Source organism: Telmatherina bonti, assembly GCF_933228915.1.
Source record: "Telmatherina bonti genome assembly, chromosome: 2".
In the NCBI taxonomy this organism is placed as follows: domain Eukaryota; kingdom Metazoa; phylum Chordata; class Actinopteri; order Atheriniformes; family Telmatherinidae; genus Telmatherina; species Telmatherina bonti.
In genome coordinates, this window is record NC_136620.1 from 35,938,837 (window position 1) to 35,962,635 (window position 23,799).

The following is a 23,799-nucleotide window of genomic DNA, read 5'->3' on the forward strand; positions in this document are numbered from 1 at the left end:
TTGTCCCCTCTCATTCTTAAGCCCTGAAAGGAAACACTGCTGCTTTTTGAGACCTTTGTATTAATAATTACCAATAGTACTACTACTACACTGGAGTAATTCCAAGCATTATGAGGTAAATATACCAGTATCAAAGCAGTGATGCACTGATGTAGCCAACAAGCACCAAACTAGTGTTATGCATTTTGACTGCATGTGGTTACATTCCAGCACTGATTAGATGAGAACACAAGACAAACCTTCCTGTTCATGGCAACAATTGAGTTTCAAAGACACGCGCAGTGTCACACATTTTAACTATTTTTGGAGATGAGGCTAAAATCTTCTAAATTTCCATACAAATCCTTTTGAATGAACTGAAAGGCAAAACTGTTCTTCTAACTGACCAGGTACTATAATACTGTTTCAATATGGGATCGTTCAGTGACTGATAAAGTTAAATGTGAATGGTTTGTGCTGCAAAAATATGAGCTCAAACTAATTTGCTACCATTACTACATGTTGTTATTGCAGTGTAGATATAGATTATTGATCCACATGTGAATGGGAAGTAAAATTTGGACCATTTTACATTTAGCCTGTTTAAATTTCAGGACCTTTTCAAGATTACGTTGGTAGCACTATAACGCACAAAACACATTCAGACTGTGTTGTTGCATTCTGAACAGCTTAGTATGGAAGTTATTTGACATTTTGCTTGAGATGTTAAAGGTTAGCTGGGTTTAACTTTGGTTTGATTGGTAGCTGCTCAAGTTCATTGACATGGGAGCCAAAGTAAGTACATAGAACACATTTTTTCTTTCAACAATAGTCAATTTGCCTGGTTGATCACTGGTCTTTCTGTGTATTTGCTCTATAAAATGTCATGTTTAAAACCTTTTTATGCTAAATGATGGACTGTGTTTTCAAATGAACTCCTATTCAATTTTTATATATTTTTAAAGTATTAAAATTAATTAAATTAAATTAAAATAAATTAAAGTGTGACTGCAATTTCTTTTATTTGAAAAGAAAGTCAACTCAATTATTGAAGCTGTTATGCAAAAATAAACCTGTGAACACAGTCTGTTTGTTTTGTTTTTTTTATGACTGAAATGGTTTGAAGCTGTTATTTCATGATTTCCCAAGTCCCTACATTTCACACACTTATTTTAGCCAAAGTTAATAATATGGCTTTAAAAAAGGTCAAGGGCAAAAGTGAAAAGGAATAAGTTTTCAGCACAAGAGACCACATGATCTTAATATGAAAATCAGCTGTTTTTTTCCTATTTATTTTGCTATTTATAATCTTATATTATAATCACTTTGCAACATTGTTCAAAAAGGTTATATGAATAAAATAAGGTTTTGTTAATATGAAAATAAATGAATGAATGAATCAATAAATAAATTAAATTAGTGACATCTGGTATTTTCAAATCATTGTTTATAGGTTTGACAGAAAAAAGAACATGGCGAAACGCTTCTGACAAAAACCTAAACCTATATTTTATCAGACACCAAACAGCTTTTCATTCCTGCTCATGTTTAAACACCCTGAGTGGATTCTGTTGCTGTTTTCTCGCTGCTTCAGCCTGTTTGTCAAACGAGTTTTCTCTCCCAGCCTCTGCGTGTCTCTGTCGGTTCCACACACACACACACACACACACACACACACACACACACACACACCGCAGCCTGCAAGCAGGAAGTAGAAAAAAAAAGCAGGCAGCAGCTGATGAAAATAAGGAAGTAAACGCAGTCGAACTGAACATGGAGCCTCTTTTCTTCCTTTAAGTGAGAGTAGATTAGCAAAGTGCTCGGTAACAGAATTAACAGCTGCGCTGAGATAATTAGCGGATAAGCTAATTCTTCCTCAGACTGAACATTTTCACCAAACGGCGCAGAAAAACACGGAGACACAGCTGAGTAAGTACACACTGCCCAGTTTCCAGATAGCCCTGCTGCACGAGGAGGGAAAAATATCTGGTTTGGGGTTAAAATGTGGCTCTAAACAGCTCTGCATTACAGCACTTTTCTGCTTGGTGTTTCTGTTAGCAGTGAGGAAGTGTAGACAGACGGAGCCCAGCAGGGAATGGCTTCAGGAGAGCTGAAAAGTAAGAAGTAATAACAGGGATAGCCCACAGCACTAAATAACAAAAGGTTGTAAGGTCAGTGCCTCGTGGGAGCGTGGAGAGGGGGGGCTTGGACATGCTGATGATGCAGGTATACACACTCAGCAGATTCAGGTGGTGAGTCAGTAAACAATGTTTGCACGCGCAGACACTGTAGGTTAGGTGGGAACTTCCTGGTTAGAGCACCTGATTTAATTCAATTCAACTTTATTTGTATAGCACCACTTCACAACAGTGTTGTCACAGGGCACTTTACATACACGAATCAACATACACTTCATTCAAGCCAATTTATACATAGCCTATAATAGAAACCAATTGATTGCATTGAGTCATGACTTGGATCCAATCCCCCATCCTGAGCATGCATGCGGCGACAGTGGGAAGGAAAAAACTCCCTTTTAACAGGAGGAAAACCTCCGGCAGAACCCGGTTCAGGGAGATCAGCCATCTGCCTTAACTGGTTGGGGTGGAGAGGACAGGAAAGACAGATCAACATGTACAACTACATTTATTCAGGAAGACCTGCGGAAAAAAGGAGAAATAAGTTGGAGACGGCAATATTGCCAAATATTTATACATTATTATATTAGAGAAATAGACCGAGGTACTTCTTAACACATCTATGTGTAGCAGCTAGGTTATTCTTTTCTGCATTGTGTGAAATGAAGACCAAGGTACCAAGTCTCAAAATCCACGGCTTCTTTATTACCACATCTGGTTCACGAGTCCTCCCGTTATCAGACTGAGGCTAGACGCATAAAGGAACATTTGTATTAAAATACTGGATAGGTACCTGATTCAAAACATAAAAAAATAGGCTCATCAGCTCCCACAGTCACGGCATCAACACAACTGAAAAAGAAAACTCACTTGTTTTACGCAGCCAAGTTACTAGCATTAGCCACACAAAGCTAACAAGTTGCTACTGAGTAACATAGCTTTTTACAAAGCACAACCACATTACGTCAGCAGTTGTTAACTTAACAGAATACATACAATCGGAAAATAAATATTTAAAACACAATGATAAAAATGATCACTGTAGAGATCACTGCAAGCCAACTTTCCACGAGTCCTCCCGATATCAGACTGAGGCTAGACGGAGGGGGCGTCAAGTCTGCAGGGGTTTGACAGGTGGCGTTCAAGTGCTTCAAAATAAATCGGAACTTAAAGTACCCATCACAATAAATTTAAATAAATAAAATCTCTTGACTGAAAATGGTAGACTCATAATAAATCAAATTACACATAAGGCTTAAATTATAGAAATACAAAGGATGGCAAGTGGGAATCATCACAAATTAACTCCGTTACATATGCTTTATTGTGTCACTTAGATTATGGCGTTGTTTCCTGTGGACGGTGTCCACCCCCCCCCCATCTGCTCTGGGAACATTATATTAGAGGGATTAGTTTGGAGAGTCTTGGATTTTCCCTTCTGCAAATATAAGAAGTGTTCCTAGAAGGTCACAGTTATTTATACACTGTTCCCTACTGTCCATATGTCCCCATATAAAGCTTACTTCTCTGATCCACACTTTTTTTTTTTCCTTTTTTAGCCACTATGGATCACAAAGAGGAGCCTCTGAAAGAAGCCATTGGGCTGAAACAAGAGGAGCTGCCGCAGATGGACGGTTCATGCGATGCATGTGAGCCTGATGAGGCCCAGCCAGCGACACAAGTGTGCCACATCTGCAGCTTTGCCTTCTGCCCCATCCATGCCGAAAGGCACACCAGCAGCACACGGCATACACTAATGCCTTATGACCACGAAGAGGCTCGTGGTCTGGATACAGTCAAATACTCCCACGTTGCAGGCAAAGCCGAGGATGAGGCTCAAATGGGTGAATGTCAGGGGGCGGCATCACTTGACGTGGCGATGGCTAATGGCAGCGAGAACGGGAAGGCTGAGGAAAGAGAAGGAGCCCAGAACTGTTCACCTCAGGAAGCTGAGGCTGGTGCTGAGGGTGCAGAAGCTGGACCTGAGGCCATCGCTGCTGGAGAGGCTGCAAAAAGAGACACAGTGACAGTAGAGAGGTTGCGTTGCAAGGAGCACGGGCAGGAAGGCTCCCTCTACTGTAAACCAGATGAGAAGATAATCTGTGTGGTGTGTGCTGTGCAGGGCGAGCACAAAGAGCATGAGATCATTACTCTCCATGAGGCGTATGTGTGGCAGAAGGTGAGTTGCACACTCCCAACATGGCAGGTTTATGTGCGGTTTGTGATTTATCGTCAGCTCTTTGTTGTACTTAATCTGTAGCGCTTCCTGCACAACATGTACAGCTCTGCAACGTAATGCATTCAGAGCATCACCTTTCTAGTTTGCATTTCTAATTCAGTATCAAGTAGTATCTCAATAGCTGGAGGTCTTTTTAGTCAACTCACTCCGGTTATGTAACTGGATAAGGATTTATTATGCAACGTTTCATGATTCCTCACATGACTTCATTAATAAATTGGGCAAATTATGCAGTTTTATGTAAAACGATTTGATGAAAACAGCAACATGGAAATGAAACCTGATGAATCTACCTTATTTCACACCTGGCTTTCTGCCAGTTTTGCTTTCATGCTTTCTTTGTTTTGCAAGATGATGCTTTTTCTTTAAGCATATTCAATAAGCAGTGTGAGTCAGCAGATGTTCAGAGGAGTGTGATGCTGCCAAAACTACAAGTTAAAATATTCTCAAACTTGTATAAATCTTTTTTCAAAATCTGTGAAGTTGTGCAAAGTGTTTACATACACGCACACACACAGGACGTATATTCATTTGCTATTTGTTTAATGACTGCATTTAATTCAGCTTCAGAAAAAAAAAGTTGCTGAAACTAGTGGATATATTTATCACTAATGCATCTTGAGGGCACCTTAAGGCTGCATGATGGTGTGGTAGTGAGCACTGTGGCCTCTCTGCAAGAACGTCCCTGGTTCGAGCCTCAGCTGGGGGGAGGTTTGAATGGTGTGTGTGTGGGTTCTCTCTGAGTACTCCAGTTTCCTCCCACTGTTAAAATACATGCATGTTGGGTTGATTGGTTACTCTAAATCGTCTGTAGGAATGAGCTTGAATAGCTGTTTCTCTCTCTATCTGTGTGTTGGCCCTGTGATGGACTGGCAACCTGTCTAGGGTTTACCCTCCCTCCTGCCCAGTGGTTGCTGGAATAGGCTCCAGCTTCCCAGCAACCCTCAAATGGACTAAGCAGTAAAGAAAATGAATGAATGAAAAATATTTTGAATCAGTTTGAATGGGAGTTACAAAATCAAAAGATGTTTAATTCCTAAAAATGTATAGTATTTAAAGTGGATAGATCTTCTTAAAGCTGAATAACAACATATAAATCTAATATTAGTAAATTAGCACCTAAAGATGCTGAGTCAGGGCAAGATTAAAGAATTTGAGGATGTAATCATTTGTCAAACACAAACCAACATTTATTTCAGAAGCTTTTGCTACATTTGCAGAAATATTTAAAATTTCAGAATCAGATTTGCATAATAATTTAATTAACTAAAGTCTAAATAGCCGTAGAAACACAAATGAAAGTAAGAGCCGTTGTATATTTGAAAGCGGCATGTGGGTGCAAGGTGAACTGAGACAAAATAAAATCAGAGTTGTCCCTTTAAAAGATCTAAATCAGGAATTGTTTTTGTCCTCTGAAGAGAGGAACCACTCAGCTTGTTGTCAGCACACAACTTAAAAGCCTCGTCCTTCTTTTATTGAGGTGCATTAGTGGGATCAACATGGCTTGTGTGCTCAGAAGCGAAGGCACCGTTTACGGTGAAGGGCATCCAGGTTTTGAAGCAGTAAATTGTGGCATTCAGGTATATTTTCTTCTTTTAGAGCAAGCCCAGGCTGTTTCAGCGGAGAGGTACCAAACTATATGCTGCACCTGTTATAACACAGTAGTTCTATTGTAACTTAACTTGTCACTCACTCTAAAATGTTCAGAAATAATTTAGACTTAAACCAGGGAGCAATTCAGATGCTTTACAGTTGCTGTTAGAAGAAACGGGGATGCAACTAAGTGGTAAAAATGCCACATTTTTGAAGACTGCATTTCTTGTGAAATCATGCATTCATCCATCCATCCATCTTCTACCGCTTATCCGGGGTCGGGTCGTGGGGGCAGCAGCCGAAGCAGGGAAGCCCAGACTTCTCTCTCCCCAGCCACATTTGCCATACTACTGCGGTAGAGCCAGTTTCTGCAGCCGGGAATCGGACCGCCAGGGTCCCTGCCTCTTGCTGCCGCCTAGCTCACATTGCACCTGACCCCGACGGCTCCTTCTGCAGATGGTTCCCATATTACCCGACTGGGCCCCACGGGCAAAGACCCAACCACCAGACGCTCGCTCTGGGAACATTTCCGCCAGTGGTTGTGTTCATCATAGAGGTCTTTAAGCTGCACTGAGTCTGGTCCCTCCCCTAGACACCTGTTTGCCATGGGTGACCCTACCAGGGGCATAAAGCCCCTGACAACATAGCTGCTAGGATCTTCAGGACCCACAAACCCCTCCGCCACGATAAGGTGACGGCTCAGGGCGGGGTTTTTGGGAAAACAAACTAAAGAAATTTTTATTTTCTGTTAATTGAGCTGCCATTTACGCCCATGTTCAGCAAACCGAGCGCATTCAGACACAAACAGCTAACAGTGGTGTTATTTGATTTATTTAATCAGAAACCACGTCTTAACTTTGGGTAAATAGTTTGAACAGCCAACATTTTTGTTTGTGAGCAATGAAACAAACAAAACAAGAAAAATCTCCGAAATTTGAATGTTGCCACATTGATTCATCGTTTTTGTCTGATTAAAGCAGCAGTGCTGTCCTCTGTCCTGTGGCTATACATCTGGAAAACAAAAGTAGAGCAGCACAATTCCCTGGCTTACCCTTACATCACAGACGCATATGGATTAACGAAAGACAAAGAAGGTCACACATACAGCCCAAAGGCGTGTTGTTTATTCTAAACCTACTCCAGCATTTATGCTCATTTTCTGTTCATTCATATGTTCATTCTGCTATATGATATCACAGCATCACATCTCAAGATCTTGCATGACAGGCTTTCCGTGTGAAGCTGCAGCAAAGGATATGGCATGTTTTTTATTTTGTGTCAACATTTCAAAGCATCCTCTTATAAATATTGTTGATTTATTAATATTTGTATAACTAATCAAAAACAAAGTTAGCACAGTCTGTTCACTTACAAATCAACACGCAAGGCCAGTTTTGTGGACTTCTTTGTGATAGATGACCCTCAGAAACTCTTGGCTGGATGTTTGTGTTATCGTTTGAGATGCACAGAAAGAAAACATGCTGCTTTTTGTGTTGTGACACAGTTGTTTTTATTGCTTGTTGCTGCTCTCTACCTTGCAGAACAGGCAGGGCTATGACCTGCTGGGCTATACACAGCAGATGGCCGAACGGATCAAGATCAAGTGGACAAATCCTGAGGTGAGTGCAAACCCGTGTGTACAGAACTCTTTGAGCTGAATGCTGACATGAGATAGAAAGACCATTTTAGAACGCACGCTCCGAGCATGCTCTCCAGGCTGTTCTGCTCTCGCAGTGAATTCCCACCAACTGATCAAATTTAGTAGGAATGGCTTCACAGCCGAGCTGCTCACTTTGGTCCCTGCAGGTTTACACCATTTCCCTGCTCCAACTCATCATTGTGCAGAACTTGATAGGCTGCTGGATCCATTTCATTTGAGTCAGGTGTGTTGGATCAGGGATGTACTGAAGGCTAAAGAAGTGCAGCCCTCGCAGAATTGGATAGAGTGCAGCTCTTTGCTTTGCAGCAATAAACTGGGAATTTTATATCCTTGCTAGAAATGCCATCCTCCATGTGCAAACGGCTTTGCTTTTCATTATACAGTTGTGCCCAAATGTCAAATTAACTTTGCATTTTAGGCATCGCTGCGCAAGAACAGATATTACAGCAAATACATTTATTTTAAGTCATTTATGAGTCCTCATGGAGCTATCATGAACTCTTACATGATATCAGTATCAAGTGATAATGTTGATAATTATCTCTAAAGGACTTTGAGAGATTTATTACCTATTGTGCTTTTTACAAGGATCTTGATATAAAAATGGTCAATCTCCGATAGGAAGCCCTCACACACCAGGCGGAAAAACAATGAATAAAATCAATGAGCCACTGATTAAGCATTTCTGATGTCCTGATTACAGCTGAAAGAAGCAGAATGATGTAGTCAGTGCAGTTGCAGATACATCAGTGTAGAATGAGATGCAAAAACTGGGGATTAGAAAGAGATTATGTCATAAAGACATTTGGTAGCAAATGCTCTTGGCAAGTATTTAAATGCATTTACATCTATCCTGCTCTGTTCACATATCACAGTTCTGTAGGTCTGGGCTCATCAGATGTTGTTTGTGACAAATGGTGTGGGTCTGGACATCTTTAGGTTTTAGCTGATGTCAGCACATCTGTCTTAAGTCAGAAGTAGCATTTTCATCCATTGACATAAATTCAAGCAAAGTAAAAACAATCCTTGGAAGAAAAAAAGACTAGATTGTGGACTGTGTGTTATACACTGTTGAATTTTAATGACTTTCTGCTAATTGTCTGTCTCTGTATGAGTGAATGAGATGAGCAAAATATCAGTATACACCAATCAGCCAAAAGATTATGATCACTGACAGGTGAAGTGAAAAACATTATCTCTTGACAAAGGCACCTGGCAGTGGGAGGAATATATTACGCAGCCTGTGAACGTTCTGTCCCTGAATCTGACGTCATGGAAGCAGAAAAAATGGCAATCATATGGATTTGAGCAACTTTAACAAGGGCTGAGTTGTGATAGCTGCAGAGTGGGGAGCTTATCATCTCCACTGCTGAAGCTGCTGTGGGAGCTTCGGCATTGGTGTCGACCTGTTAAAGTCGTCCACAGAAAAAAAGACTGGTGGACCAACAACAGGGTCATGGAGGTCCAAGGTGCATTGAAGGACAAGATAATCAGTGTGCCGATTTAGAAATGGTTTGAAGAACCAGGTTCAAGGTGTTCTCGTGGCCTCCATATTCTCCAGATTGCAATCTAGTTGAGGATTTTCCATCACTGGAGGCACAAACTTGGAACATGCAGAACTTTCAAGGATCTGATAGAGACAGCTTGTTGCCAGATTACTCAAAACACCTTAAGAAATGGAGTAAAGTCCATATTCAATGAGGAAGTACTGTTCAAATATAAATAAAAGGGACCTTATTAATTTTTTTTTGGTAATAAATGGGGATAGTGACAAATTAGTACTAAAATTACAAGTGTGTACTTTAGCAGTACTACTTAAACTAATACTGTGTGCACAGCTTCACTGTTTCTCTCCAAGTGTTCAGGCCATTATTAAATGTTCATTTACCCCCCCCCTACATTCTTACCCAGGTAATAGGAACAAGGAAAAAAAAAATCAGATTGTGATTTTTCTGACCAATATTGCAACTGTGATTTAGTTTGGGATTTAATCTTAAAATGTCAGCTTCTGTTCATTGTTCGTGTTGAAATATAATTTCTATAAGATCTCATCACATGGCATCGCAATATGAAATGCTTTATGTTCTAACAAGGACAACAAGTTGAGTTACGAACAGCCTTACTAACCAACTACCAACTATGATGCAACCTGTGGCCAAAACACTGGAGTTTTTCTGGAACACGGCCACAGCAACAAGCCTGATGTTGTTTGTATGATTTACTCCACAGCACCTTCTTTCTACTTGATTTCTGTATTGTAATTCCATAGCAAGTTTCACCCTGATTCCACACACTCAGACACAAGCGTGCATGAGCAGGTGTGCACACTCCAACCAGCAGAAAATGCATATCAGATAATGTGAAGCTTCATTCATCTCAGTTATGCGGGGAATTTCATATCCATCACAGAGGCACAGCTGAACAAGCTGAATCCGCTGTCGTAGGAATTTCCAGAGATGTGTTATGGCGTAAAATGGATTCAATATTTCTTCGGGTTTGTTTTCTGTTCTTGGTGTTGTGCTTTTTGTTTCAACGTTTCAGCCATTTAAGGAAAACGAGTCCATTTGCGCACTCTTGCATCAGCATGGCAGCCAGCAAAGAAGAGCTCATTCCCCCCAAAAAATGAAACTTTAATTTTCGACATTTCTAATTTATTTTTTATTCTTTAACAGTGAATCAGTGAATTTAACAGGGAATTAATTAAAATTGGAAATTGCATTTGGTTTAAAAAGATTAAAGATTTTATTTTTAGGCCATATTGCCCAGCCCTACACATAGCCTATGTACATAAATAAGGGCTGTCCATTTCAAACACTGTCAGATGTCGCCAGCATGTCTCATGCTTCCACAAGTCCTTTTCGAAGCCGTAATTGTTAAGTCAGTTCATCCACTAGTGGGCAGTGTTGCGTTCAGAGTTTACTTCCATGTTTTGACACCAGTTGCTAACCGTAATGTACCGATGTTGAACCTTCTCATTAGGAAATTTTTGATAGGCTTTGCATACCCTATGGGTGCAGCTGCAAACAACCAGTGATGGCTCGTCTATGCTCAATGCAGACGGATATGCAAGTGGGCGGCTAGGTTAATCTATCTCCTGCATCGGTTGTGTACATAATTTGGCCTGTGTTGAAGGGGTTATCCGCCACTTGACACAGAAAATGCCACTATACCAAAGGAAATTGCAGGTGCTGTGTTAACTTGTTTAGCTTACTCACCTTTCCATCAAAGGAGCACCCCAGAGAAGAAGAGGAACAGGAAGACGATGACCAAGAAAACTGCCAAATAAAAAGCACATGAAGAAGAAGTAGAAATTAGGAACAGTAAAAAACTTTGTTGTTTTATTCTTCTACTTCTTGTGGTGTTTTTGGCAGGTAAATGACTTTATCAGGGTACATTATGGCTACCAACTTATTAAAACATGGAAGTGAACTCTGAACACAACACTGCCCACTAGTGGATGAACTGATTTAACAATTACAGCTTCATAAAGGACGTGTGGAAGTATGACAGCAGCGACATATGACAACGTTTGAAACAGACATCCCCATTTATTTACAAAATGGAGGATAAAGGGGCCTTTACTCTGCCCCCGTGGTGCGATTTCCTCACCTCCCCCTCCCTCCCTCTCCCCGTTTGTTGAAGAGGAGGTGATTAGAAGCGAATGTGGGGAATAAAATAACACAAGTCATAAACATTTTTCAGTCTCAGAGCAGATTCATGGCCGGATGTATTTTTCAAATCTCTAAGAGCAGACCTTGCTGTTGCACAAGAAACATGGCAGGAAATACGTCTGAAGCTTCTGGATTTGCAAAACCGTAAATGCTGCACGTTTGAAACCTGGATCAGGCGCCGTGTAAAATGTGAATTAATCACACTTTTTGCAGTTTGCAACATCCTAAATCACAATTCTGATTTAAAAAAACATTTATCACTGCAAGGAACATAGGTGAACTTTTATAGAATACTGATTTGTAGCTTCTTTGTGGTTGTGCTTTGTGCAAAAGTACATGCCCTGGGTTGTTATTGAGGGGAGGTGACAGCGATTCTCTCTATCACCATGTCAAGTTTATAACTTTATTTCAGAATTCTTGCCAAAAGTCTTTGAGGTTGCCATTTAAAAAAAAATATAAACAAAAAAAAAAAAGGCACCTTGTGCATTTCACATGCAGCCACGTTTCTCTTGATGTCAGCCAAAACAGAAGCTACTCAAAGTGAATTTTCATGACAAGTCAACCTTGAAAGCAGTTTCTATGTTTCCATTACAGATGCCATAGTGGGGGCATGTTCTGCCAGTAAAAATAAAACCAGACCACGTAGAGTTGCGGGGTTTGTGGAGTGCGAGGTGGAACGGTGAGAGGCAGGATCAGGGAAGTACAGCTGTGTGCTTTGCAATTTACTTCTGAATGTGTGCAGCACCTGCTCTCTCAACCACCCCTGCAGCCCTTGTTCTGCCTTATACTCTGCATTTATACCTTTTTTCACTACCCATCTGAGACTAGTGGCACTCGAGCACAGTTGAATATTTGCAGCGACGTGACCCAGGCACAGTAGCATAGTGCGAAAGGCTAATTTTGCTGGCCTGTGAACGACATCAGTTTTTTCTGGTCACTGGCACCCCACCTCAGTTCATGTCGTTATAATAGAGAAATATCACTGCTGCCCAAAGGAGTTCCTGCTCCCCAAATCTGCTGCTGTTCTGCTACAGCGACGCAAAGTGCTGGTATAAAAAGCTCTTACCTGCTCTCTCTATACCGGAGAACATTATGTGGATTTGTCAGGATGTCCTCTCTGCACTCTCAAATGTCAGTGTTTGTCAGGCTGCCTTCAGAGTGACTACTAGTGAGGAAAGTCATGTGCATGGCAGTGGTAGAGCGGTTGAATTACCTGGTATTGGCATCCTGAAGGACTATGGGAAGAGGAGGTCTGAGTGAGGGGAGGATGAAGACATTCAACCCTTGCAAGGTGGCTGCTTATTATTATCTAGCCTTTGGTTCAGGCATCAGGATTGTCAGCTCCCAGATCTCATGTTGTCATTCTCCACTGGAGAGCAGAATGAAGGCAGGAAAAAAAACCCCAAAAAAAACAATGTAGCTGCAAGTATTTTATGGAGTACCAGAGGTGTGACATGACGGGAGTGGTTTAGATGGCTGCCTGCCACTCATCCCATCAGTAAGCATTAGTTTTGTCAGGTCGCATCCTGTGACATTTAAAGCATACTGCAGCTGCTCACCAGGTAAACAGAACATAACTAAGTTTATTTAATTGTGTACATTATTTACCTTTTACTTATTATTACTCCGTAGAGTATTAAGTATGGTGTGAGGGCCAAAAGGAGCTGCTTCCTACAGAGCCAGAGAAAGAGACCTGAATGCAGCACAGCGCCACCAGCCAAATGTGCATACATCTTCATCAGATAAATCTATTTTATCGGACTCATAAGATGTATTTGAGAGGAAGACACATTGAAACTATTTTTGAGAGCCAAGGCTGTGCAACAGAGAGGAAGTGCATGAAAAGACTTCATTCATTCTACTTTTTCCGCTCCTTACCTGTCGTATCCTTTTCTTTCTCTCCTGCAGCTCTCTACCCTGTTCCATTTCTTTTTAATGCTGTCGCTACTGTTCCTTCTCTGCATTTTAACTGAATTACTTAGTACCATTACCCAGAAAGATCCTTGGCTGACATTGCTTCACTTAAAACCAATACAAAGGTGCCAAGTATTGAAACTCTACTATTATAAAACCACTGACCGTCAGTCTCCTCTACTACTTCGATGACAACTCTGGGTTTTTTCACATAAACTCTTTTTTTATTGTTGTGTTTGAAGCAAAGCTGGAAAGTCTAATACTTGGGGAGACAAAAGAAAGCATGAAAGAGAGTTGTGTTTCCTTGGAGGAGAGCCATTCATGCTTAGGGCAAGGGCAGTTCAAATCCATTTACGTCTGATGTATTATTAATGCCTTTTAGTTCTTTCTACAAAGGTATCAAAATACAAGAAACTCTGAATAATGGCAGCACAGTAAGCTGGGATTTAGGAAAACATTCAGAGATATTAAGTTACACTGTATTGTTTCGGATATTTGATTAAAACCCTTTTCAAAAATAATATTAAAAAAAAAAAAAGAAATAGAGTTCTCTGTATTCTAATCCCTTAATTATGCTTCAGGTTGTTAGTAATGAGTCGTATGTAAGTCTGCCGGTGTTTGTTTGCACCGTGACGCAGCCAGTAACTCTGTGCATTTCAGATCTGTTGGGTAATTTTTGTACTTGACTAAAAATTAAAGTCCTTTTGGTCCTTAAAAATGTATGTTATGATGTGCTCTTTGAAATTTCTGTGTGGTTGGGAAGGTGACAACCAAAAGCGCACAACTTAGTTTCATTGCTTTTTAGATTGCATTTGTACAAATCCGCTTGATGTCTCTTCAAACACACGGCGACACAGTCAGCATATTACAGAACACAAGATAAAACATTGTTAGTAGCCAAACCTGAATTGGTTTGATAGTATTTAAATATGTTAAACTGGCAGAGAAATTGTGTGAACTCTAAGCTGTTAAAACTGGAATAACTCCTGCAATCCTGGACTCGGGCACATTTTTTTTTTTTTTTTTTTTTTTGCATTAGTGTATGTTAAGACTGCCGCATTTCCAATAAGGTTGTTTTTCTGTTACATTTATCAGACGGCTAACTGGGTCAGAAATTGTGACTGAAAAACAGCTCATTAAAACTTTGAGTCAACTCGATGTGACCTCAGACATTTCCAGACTTGAATAAAGTCCTGATTTTATAAGCACAACATCAGCTGACAAAAGTGATCATTTGAGTAACTCTTGTGGGTTTTTTTTGTGTGTATTTAGACACAAAAATGATTTCCCACATTAAAGGTCATAAGTCACAGAAAGTCCTCAACATTATCCCCACACAGAGCTGCAACATCAAGCAAACTTCAGGAACTGGGTACATTTATCTGGATGTAAATGGGACGATGACAGTGGTCCAGTTCCAATGCCTGCAGAAAATCCACTGAATTGTGCATGTAATTTTTGTAATTGCTGTCATTTTTGTTTTTACAAATTATCATCTTTCCTGAGGAAGGGCTTCAACTCTTCCTCATTAGTATATTTTTGTTGTTATTTTTGTATCATCACTAATGAGTAACAGAACCGTTTGTGCAGCCAGTCTAGTTATACTTTTAACATTATCAGTATAAAATATCATGAACTTTTAATTATATTTCTGTTGGAAAATGGGAAATAGGAAAGAGTTTTTTTTCCCTTCTATCTGCTTGATGTGTTTCCAGTTTGCTATCTGCTCCTGTGTCTTCATAACAACTCTGCCAGTGTAAGCAGTGTGCCGCCGTCTCTCTGGAGGCCTTATTCTGTGGTCTCAGCTTGCGGCAGTCCAAATGAAGATTAGCACGCACAAATGCTTGTTACTTGTTATTAGGACAATTTTTCAGAGTGAAAGGTCCAGCAGCAGGGGGTTCCTACGCCACAAACACACAGATCCCAGATCACAGACTCCATCTGCCATGCAGGCCATGGAGACTCGTTTAAAGGGCAAAAGGCTTTGTGAAGGTCCTGCAGATTGAACGGTGAGGAAATCGAAGGGCACATTTTCTTTCCTGAGCTAATTAGTGTCCACAGAAAGCAGTGATGGGACTGTCCAGATCTGTGGGTGATGGCCTCTAACTCTGCTGGGTGTTGTGTAAATTATGAAAGAATGGAAAGCTGGAAAAGTTTTGGTACAGCGGGTGCATCATGACTCCAAGTTAGACAAGTCACATCACAAGCCTTATGTTTCCTCAACTTAACTAATAACAGTTTTTCAGAAATTCTGCAAACAAATGTAGAATTTCTTCCTTTAGACATTTATCCTTCCACTAGTATTGGATGTGTTTCATGCTACAACAACTACAGCTGAAAATGTAATGCATGCCACTAATGTCAAGTGGATAATTAGCACAGAAGAGTAAATTCCTATTTGTTAGTCTGAAAGATTGATTTCTGGATTCTCTGATTGTTGGAACCTCCCCTAAATGCATGCACAGCTGTACCAGATGCAAAGATCACTGTGAACAAGTCTTCCATTCACTAATTTACCACCTTATTGATAATTTCCAATAGTAAATTTTAATACCGTTGGATGTAAAAATTCTACCATCTTTTTTCATTTTGTGGCTTTGTTTTTGTGGAGGGTTAGGATAAAAATGTGGAATCTTTTCCAACCTTACCTTTTGATGAATGAAGTGTTTATTAGTGCTTCTGTTAAAATATTGCCCATATATTTAAAGTGGGTTTTTTTTTCTTTTTAGTTCTGTTTTTTATGCTGGCTTTAAATCAGTCACAACAGTCTATTACTAGATTGTGGGAGATGCTTTCATAAAAATAAACATAAGAAGTACAAAAGAGACATAAAGATAGCTTAAAGCAGGTTAAATGGACATAATCAGTAATACATCATGGTTCACTGTTTCCAAATCTCTAAACTTGGTATATGTGATAGAAATACAAGTCTAAGTAGCTCATTTAAAGTCAGTTTGATGAGCTACTTTAGAGAAACTTGCAACCAAAATAATGTACAATTAAAACTTCTGCATTAAATGATGTGCATATTATTACTGTTGGCTCTAAATGAATCCATGGATGATAAAATATAAAACGGTAAGATTTACTTTTGCAGAATTTTAATATAAATGCAAATTAAGGTTGTGAACTATTAAGAAAACACAACAGTATGACTTGCTACATATAAACAAATACTTCAATATTTTGTTTGAGGATCAGGCACAATAACAACATCTATATTCTACTTCTGCAGCCCTGCATGCTTGTTATTAGGTAAATTACACAGAGGACAAGCGTCCTCGAAGGCATATGTATCAAACTCCAATCCTTGGTTGTTGCTTTCCTGCAGGTTTTAGAAGTTCTCTTTCACCACATCTAATTCTAATAAACAGGACATAAACAGACTTGTGCATTGCTGAACAATCTTTCAAGGCAATCCATTTAATTCCAATCATGTTAGATTGAAGCAGGGAAACATTAACAACCTGCAGCACAGCAGCCCTTGAGGACTAGTTTGGTTTCCTTGCTCTAAGTGGAACGCTGCTCTCTTTAATGCACCTGCGCTCATTCTATTACAAGTCTAAATGTTTTTGCTGTATTAATATTGCGCATGTTAATATTGCAATGTTATTTTGCAGCCCTAATGCAAAAGCTTATTGAGGTTAAAGCTTTTAGTAATAAGTATTAAAATTGTTTCCTTTTTTTAAGAGATGAGCAAGGTAATTTGACACTCAAGTAAATTAGTTCTGTTTGACTGCAGTAAATCTACCAATCTAATCTCAGAGACAGAGACGGACGCCATGAGCAGTAAAATCATCAAAGCTCAGCATCCAAGTGAGATAATAAAGATTACAAAATTTCATTTGACCTTTTTTAATGTATGCTTGGCCCTTATGTTGAAAACCATGCAGCTCCTAGATTTCACCAGCTAATGTTGTCATTTCAGAGAGTTGACATGTTTGAGTGTGAAGTTGAATAACTACTCAGAGGAAAATAGATTTAGGAAAAATGCTTTTCTGCCAAAACGTCCACACTCACATCTACATCTAACATCTGTGTGAGAAGCTGAGCACAGTACTTGTCCAATATCATCTCTTGGACTCATTGTCAAGGTGTTGATTTAATTGAGGCAAGAAAAGAAATCTATTCATTGCTTTCCAATTAGATGTTAACAAACTCCTTCTATCTCACCCCGAATTACTGATGTGCATCTTTCTCTGTCCTCATGCAAAGAAAATTAATTAAAAATGGTTCTTCTTGTGCTTGATTTAATGGGCAATTTGCAGAATCTGATTGCTTGTGCAGAAATGGCAAATACATGATAAAACTTTGGCTCCTAAGGGGGGCAGTTGCTCTGCCAGCCTTTGTGAAGACTGATGATTCCTTTGCTTCACTAGAGAGATGGAGGCTGAAAGAATTAGATGAAATAGATGGAGAGGAAGAAAGTGAAGCTCTGCTCCAGGGAAGAGTGGAGACAGAGCACTCATGTTCACAGATTGAAGCAATTATAACTATTCAGGAGCAGAGATCCTGACAAGCTGCTTTGGGTTGTTTTACGTCATGGCAGCATCTTCATTTAAGGTGGAGTCATTTCAAGTGGGAAAGATTGCGAGGAGGAGTCTGTTTATTGAGGTGTTTTAACGTAATGAGTCATAGCTAAAGAGGGCATCACTGGGGAACAGAGAAAGGAATTTAAAAAGTATCTCCGTGAGCAGTTCAGCCGACTTGAAAGCCAAACAGATGGCTTTCTCTAGTCAAGGGAGCCTCTGACTTCTCTATCTACAGAGGGTGTGCAGGGAGTTTGCCTTCAGGGAATCTCCTATATGCTATCAATTAGTTACTGCATAACAGAGACTTGTGGGCTTACTGGAATAATATTCATGTCAAATTAAAATACAAAAGTTTTGTCTAAACTTTTGTTATAACTCACTTTGAGCTTATTGGATCTGTTTAGTCATCGTTCATCTCCATGATTCATACCTGCACCAACGCAGTGCATTTTCAGCTCAATGCAGCTAGCCAGAAAGTAAATCGTAAATTTTTTTTTTTTTTTTTTTTTAAATGGAAATGGTCCATCTGAGTCATTCTTGCTCTTTCCCTGTTCGTTTCGTGTGTTTAATCTAAATCTTTTCAGATGTCTACGGAGGAGCTGGAAGAATACGTGAACAGTCAGTTTGATGAGCTTCGCCGTTTGGTGCGTCTGGAGGAGAGGAGGACCCTTCACCTCGTAGACCTCAAGGAAGCGTTCCTCACAGCATCTGCCGCGGAGAAAATAGCTGAGATCACGTTAGAGACGGAAAAGCTGCAGGAGGAGATGGACAACATCACACACCAGCTGTGCCTTTTGGAACAGGCTGAGGCGCAGGCGGTTGCTCCTTCCGTAGCAGCACGGGTCCTTGTAGCAGATCCTGGACCAGTACACAGAGCCCTGGTGAGAATATCTTTTCTGCATTTTAACTGTCTGCATAATGAAATTTCAACTGCACATGTAGCTTTACAAGAAAATATATCTTTACGCCTACATACCCAGATAAAACACTTGTTAAAGAAATATTTCTTAGTATCAGAAATCTGGAAGCTAAAACCTTTTTTTTTTTTTTTTAATCCCAGGTGAGCTGACATTTTTGCTTTTGGTTATGAATATGCCTGTTTATGCTTACTTCCTTTCATCTCGTGTTTCTTTGGGTTATTACTGTTTTCTTCAGAATTGTATGATACACTTACAAAAGTGTGTCAACCTTTAATTGGATCAAGCGGTATAGAAAATGAATGAATGACTTCTAATAATGTGATCAAGGTTGCCCGGAGAAGCTGTGCAGGGACACACGTGACCACATATCTGATGTCCTTGATCTGGAATCCTTAAGTAACATTGTCTCATTGTCTGTCATGATCTAAACTTCAACCAAATACTAACCTTTATGTTGACTGTTTACATTCTGCATATCTGGATGTAGGGCTGGGTGATATGACGATATAGATCGTTTGGACGATAGAAAATGTCTTTAGTTTTAAATGAAGCTTTATTGTTTATGTCACGAAAAGGTGCTTCACTGCAGTATTTTATGTCACGATGCGCTTTACGGCATGCAGGCTGCATTGCATAAACAAACATGGAGAAAGACAGTAGCAGACGTGTTTCAGAGCAGGATTATTCACTAAACGATGACCCGCCAACCAAAACCGATGAGCTTGTTCATTAAAGAGGGGAAATTTCTGTCGCATGGATGCGGTTTGGATATAAAAAGACAGACATGGAACTGACAACAGACTAGCTCACAGTCCCAACAACAGACTTTGACATAAATAACTCCTTTCATCACCTGCGCAGGAATCAGGATAAAGAATAAAGAATCGAGTCAATGAGCAGAAGCCACAAAAACAGCGTCAAGTGGAGGCGAAAGCGCTCACGATAAACTCCAGACGCAAACGCTGCAACAGACATTTACCCGTGTAACGCCATGCAGCCGTAGTTCCTGCACATGGAAGGAGATCACTGCTGCCGTTGCCAAGCACATCTGACTAATCACTGATGACTGACACAAAAATTACACGAAAAAGTTTGTCGTTATGTATGTCGTTATGGGGATATAAAATGAACGGTATCGTGATATGAGATTTTGGTCGTATCGCCCAGCCCCATCTGGGTGATATGCATGGTCTCAGCATGTTGGTATGTGCACAAGGTTGAAAAGCAAGCATTATATACAAGTTAAAATGCTTGTTTGGGATTTAATTTTTGACAGACTACAAATGGTGATCATGAGGATTAGCCTGCTTCATAATTATGCTCCAGATAGCGTCATTATGACAGTTTGTCACCAAGTTTTTTGTTGGGTTTTTTTCTTTCAAAATAAAATTACTTCATATTATTGATAAAACTTCTGTATTTTATATAATAACTGATAATTTAACATAAGAAATTGTTGTATGCATTTTAAAAGAACAAAAGTAAGCATAACCAAGTTGAAGTGCAGATGTTTGTAGCCAGAAATGTTCCTAAAAGCAGCCTTGGTAAACAGATGGTGTTACTTTCACTCCTGAACACTTCCAGGCAGTTCTCCAACCAGCACAAAAGTGGTTTGTTTCTGATCAGGAGTTGGCAACTCAGTGTCATAACTCCTCAAGCTTTCATATGTGCCTCATTTGGCCAAAAAACATTTCCTTGTATGTTAGGAATTTGTCCCTTGCTGAATGACACTCAAACTGCAAAAATGCTTAAAGGCTCAATCCCTAAAATAGCTTTTTATGTAAAGGATTATCTTCACACTGACTGCAGAACCTGCTGTGAATTACAGGTTAATAAGATAAGAATAAAATATATAAGATAGATATAGAGATCAGGAGCAGCTCAACTTAGCTTTGCTCCAAATAAAAGGTAAGACTGCCTGTAATATTTATCCACAGTGCTAATGTGCATGATGTTCGTAGATGTAGAAGAAGATATTAATGACATCCAGATGTAAATAAAAGTTATTTGAGTCGATGAAATGTAGTTGTGCAGCAGACCAAACTGTTTGTTTGGCAAATGTGAACAATTTTTTTAAAAGACTTGCTTCCCATCGGTAGAGCAGATAAATTTGTTTCCTTTCTGTCATTTTAGCTTGTAAGCTGTTGCTGCGGTCAAAGGAGCCCTCAATGCAAGTAAAACAGGCTATTTTTAGGCTGGAAAAACAGAACAAATCCATCAGAGAGATGGCTGGAACATTAGAAGTAGCTCAATCAATAGTTTAGGGCATTTGGATGAAAAAACAGAGCACAATGGTGAGCTTAGCAACATAGAAAACCTCCGTCTGATCATGATCACCTGCTTTTCTTAAAAAAGAAATTTCACAATGCAGGGTTCACATTAATGGGCAAAGTAGTTATTAGCCTCCGAGATGAAAAGGCCAGATTAGCCGATAAGTCGGACCACTTCTAAAGCAGCATTCTTTTCATAAAAGAAAGAAAAAGGAAGAAAAATTAAGGATTTTTGAAGGATTAAAAGATGGAAGATTGTTGAACAGTTGCAGAGTAAGTCACCCTAATCTCAAACCAAACTGATCAAGCACCATGTTAACTGCTAAAGACAAAGAAAGACCAACAAAACATCACATCAAAAAGCAATTCCTCTCTAAAACATGTACAGCTGCTGCACAGTGTGATGCAGACATCTCTGTGGATGTTTATACTGACAGAAGTGCAACTCACATCCTCTCACGCTCCTCAAATTCTGCAGCGCATCACTCCCGTATGCCTCGTTTGAAATTTGCAGAGAAGGCTTGAACTACTGATAGGCCCCAAGCTAAAGTATCCCATTGGTCCACTTGTCATTCGCCTTATTTTAGTCACCACAGCCAAAAGAGGAAGCTGGAGTGTTCCCTGGAGATGCTGTGTACGACTGCAGAGGCTGCTGCAGTGGCAGGGGCTGATGTGCAGATTGCTTTTTCGCTGAGAAATTAATCCGTGGAGGGCCAGGTTCATTAAGGCTCTAATTGAATGCAGATGGTTACCCTGTTTGTTCGCATGCGTTCATTTTTGCTGCAGTGAGAAATAGACTTGGAAATTCAAATGCAGTGTAGGAGTTGAGAGGCTTCTGGTACAGCAGTCAACCTAAGGTGTCTGATTTGGTCTATGTGGGTACAGTGAAAGTGTGCAATATGAAGTTGGGATTAAACTCGATTAAACTGCCACCAATACAGTTGATCAGAGGAAGTGTCATTCTAAGTTATCCACAGGACATACACAACCACATTCTTGTTTTTGTTTATTTAGATGTATGGTACTTCACAGTTAAGGAGAATAAATACATAAATGCACTTTCCACCTCACTGACTCGGTTAGTGTGTGTTATGTTGTGTGCAGTGGACTAAAAATGTTTTTCTAGTAGCAGGTTCAGAGATAAATCCTACACACAAAGATAAAAATGTCCTGTATGGTTTTTGGTGGAGAAATGAAGGACGCATTCCAAGAATAGACTTATAACAACATGATGATGACAAAGTCTATGTGCTGATGAGACATCCTTCAACAAGATACATACAGTTTGCTTAGCTGGTCCAAGAGGTGGTAAATAGTTAAAAAAAAAAAAACATAAGCAGACCCAGAATTGATACCTGTAGCACACCCTCAGACACATCAGGATGTTAGAAGTGATACATGCTAGTTGTTAATGTACCTGACAGGTACATGTTTTTTTTACCAATGGGCAGCACATTTCATGAAGCTTGTGCTGTTTGATTTGGTTCACCTGGGTCAGTTTTGCCTCCCCCAGTTTCTCTGTAAATTTCAGATTGGTCATATTTTTTAGTCATTGCAATAATAAAATCAGTTTTTTTGGGGTTTTTTTTTGCAGATTTGCAGCTGTTGTCTTGTCAATAATGCAAAAAAAGTTCACTTTAATATATAATAACATGCCAAAGCAATCAAATTGCCTTCTTAATTTATTCATCACTTATAGGGAGACTGCAACAAGCTACCTGCTAAATCTGAAGCTGAATGATCCATCTGTTATTAAAGTTATGATGCAAAGTTGTGTTTGGATGTTAAACATCCATCAATGAAGCATCATATAAGCTGGCTCAACACAAGAGGAGTAGATAGTACTGCATTGAAACAAATTCAGGACCTACCAATATATATTTAAATATTTAAAATATTTTTCTTCAGTTTTCCTCCCTGTAAAGCACATCATAAACCTGTTTGCAGCCTGAGCTACAGCTGCAGCTTCCAGACCTTAAATGACCAGTTTTTACAACAAAACATGGGTTTTCAGCTGCATGCCATTCTTGATTTTTGTATGCACGTCAAGCTCAAATCCTGCACGCTTGTAGAATGTATCAAAACATTTATCACCTCATAAAACTCATCTCTTTAACAGCATCCCAGAGCATAAATCACATAATGAAGGCAAGCTTTCCAGCTTTAATTGAAACAGACGCATTATTCTACATAAATAAGGCGTCTGCAGTGGTACACAGGTGCACAATGAAGGGGTCAGGAATGAAAATGGCTTTCTGAAAATTAACCAATCAGTAGAAGCCAGAGGGAGAATACTAGATTGCTTTGGCTCAATATGTGTCCAGTCACTATTATAACTCTTCCTCACCATTTTCAGAGAGTCCCTCACATCTGAGTCGGTTCCTAAAAGCCTTTAAAAGTTACAGATGAGAGAGGGTTTGACTTATATGTTCCGCTAAATTGGTGGTAATCTGCATATTCCAGCCTGCTGTAGTTTGCCTCATCTTTCTTTTATTATTTGCTTTTTTCATGCCACATTTGCATATTTATTACCAAGGAGGTTTTGTAATGTTCTTTATATCTGTGACTATTTCCTGTGAAGTATTTGGGGACATTCAGTTCTTCTAATGAAGAATTTAAAACATGGAAAAGTCAAGATGCCCCATTAGTGAGAAGATGTGAAGTTTTACGTCAGTATTTCAAAGTTGGCTCTGATGTCACTCAAATCTGCTTAATTTGTGTGTCGGCGAACAAATATTAGGGAGCAGTTTTGCTTTTTAGCAAAAGCAAAAAGGCGCAATTTATAATAATAATGCATTTTATTTTATTGCCCTGTGACGGACTGGTGAGCTGTCCAGGGTGTACCCTGCCTTTCGCCCAAAGACTACTGGGATAGGCTCCAGC

At 39.6% G+C, this 23,799-nt stretch overlaps 1 protein-coding gene across 2 annotated transcripts in view; it reads left to right on the top strand.

Moving 5' to 3' along the window:
• The first annotated feature begins 1,741 nt into the window (after positions 1-1,741).
• Positions 1,742-23,799, top strand: part of trim44 (tripartite motif containing 44) — a 58,849-nt gene continuing 36,791 nt past the window's right edge. The window contains exons 1-5 of one of the 2 annotated variants that reach the window (XM_079259321.1): positions 1,742-1,908; positions 2,041-2,096; positions 3,677-4,296; positions 7,491-7,568; positions 18,311-18,607. In XM_079259321.1, coding sequence (XP_079115447.1) covers positions 2,075-2,096; positions 3,677-4,296; positions 7,491-7,568; positions 18,311-18,607 — 1,017 coding nt within the window. In that variant the 5' untranslated portion in view covers positions 1,742-1,908; positions 2,041-2,074. The remainder of the gene's footprint in view (positions 1,909-2,040; positions 2,097-3,676; positions 4,297-7,490; positions 7,569-18,310; positions 18,608-23,799) is intronic. The other variant, XM_079259322.1, reaches the window with a different exon arrangement.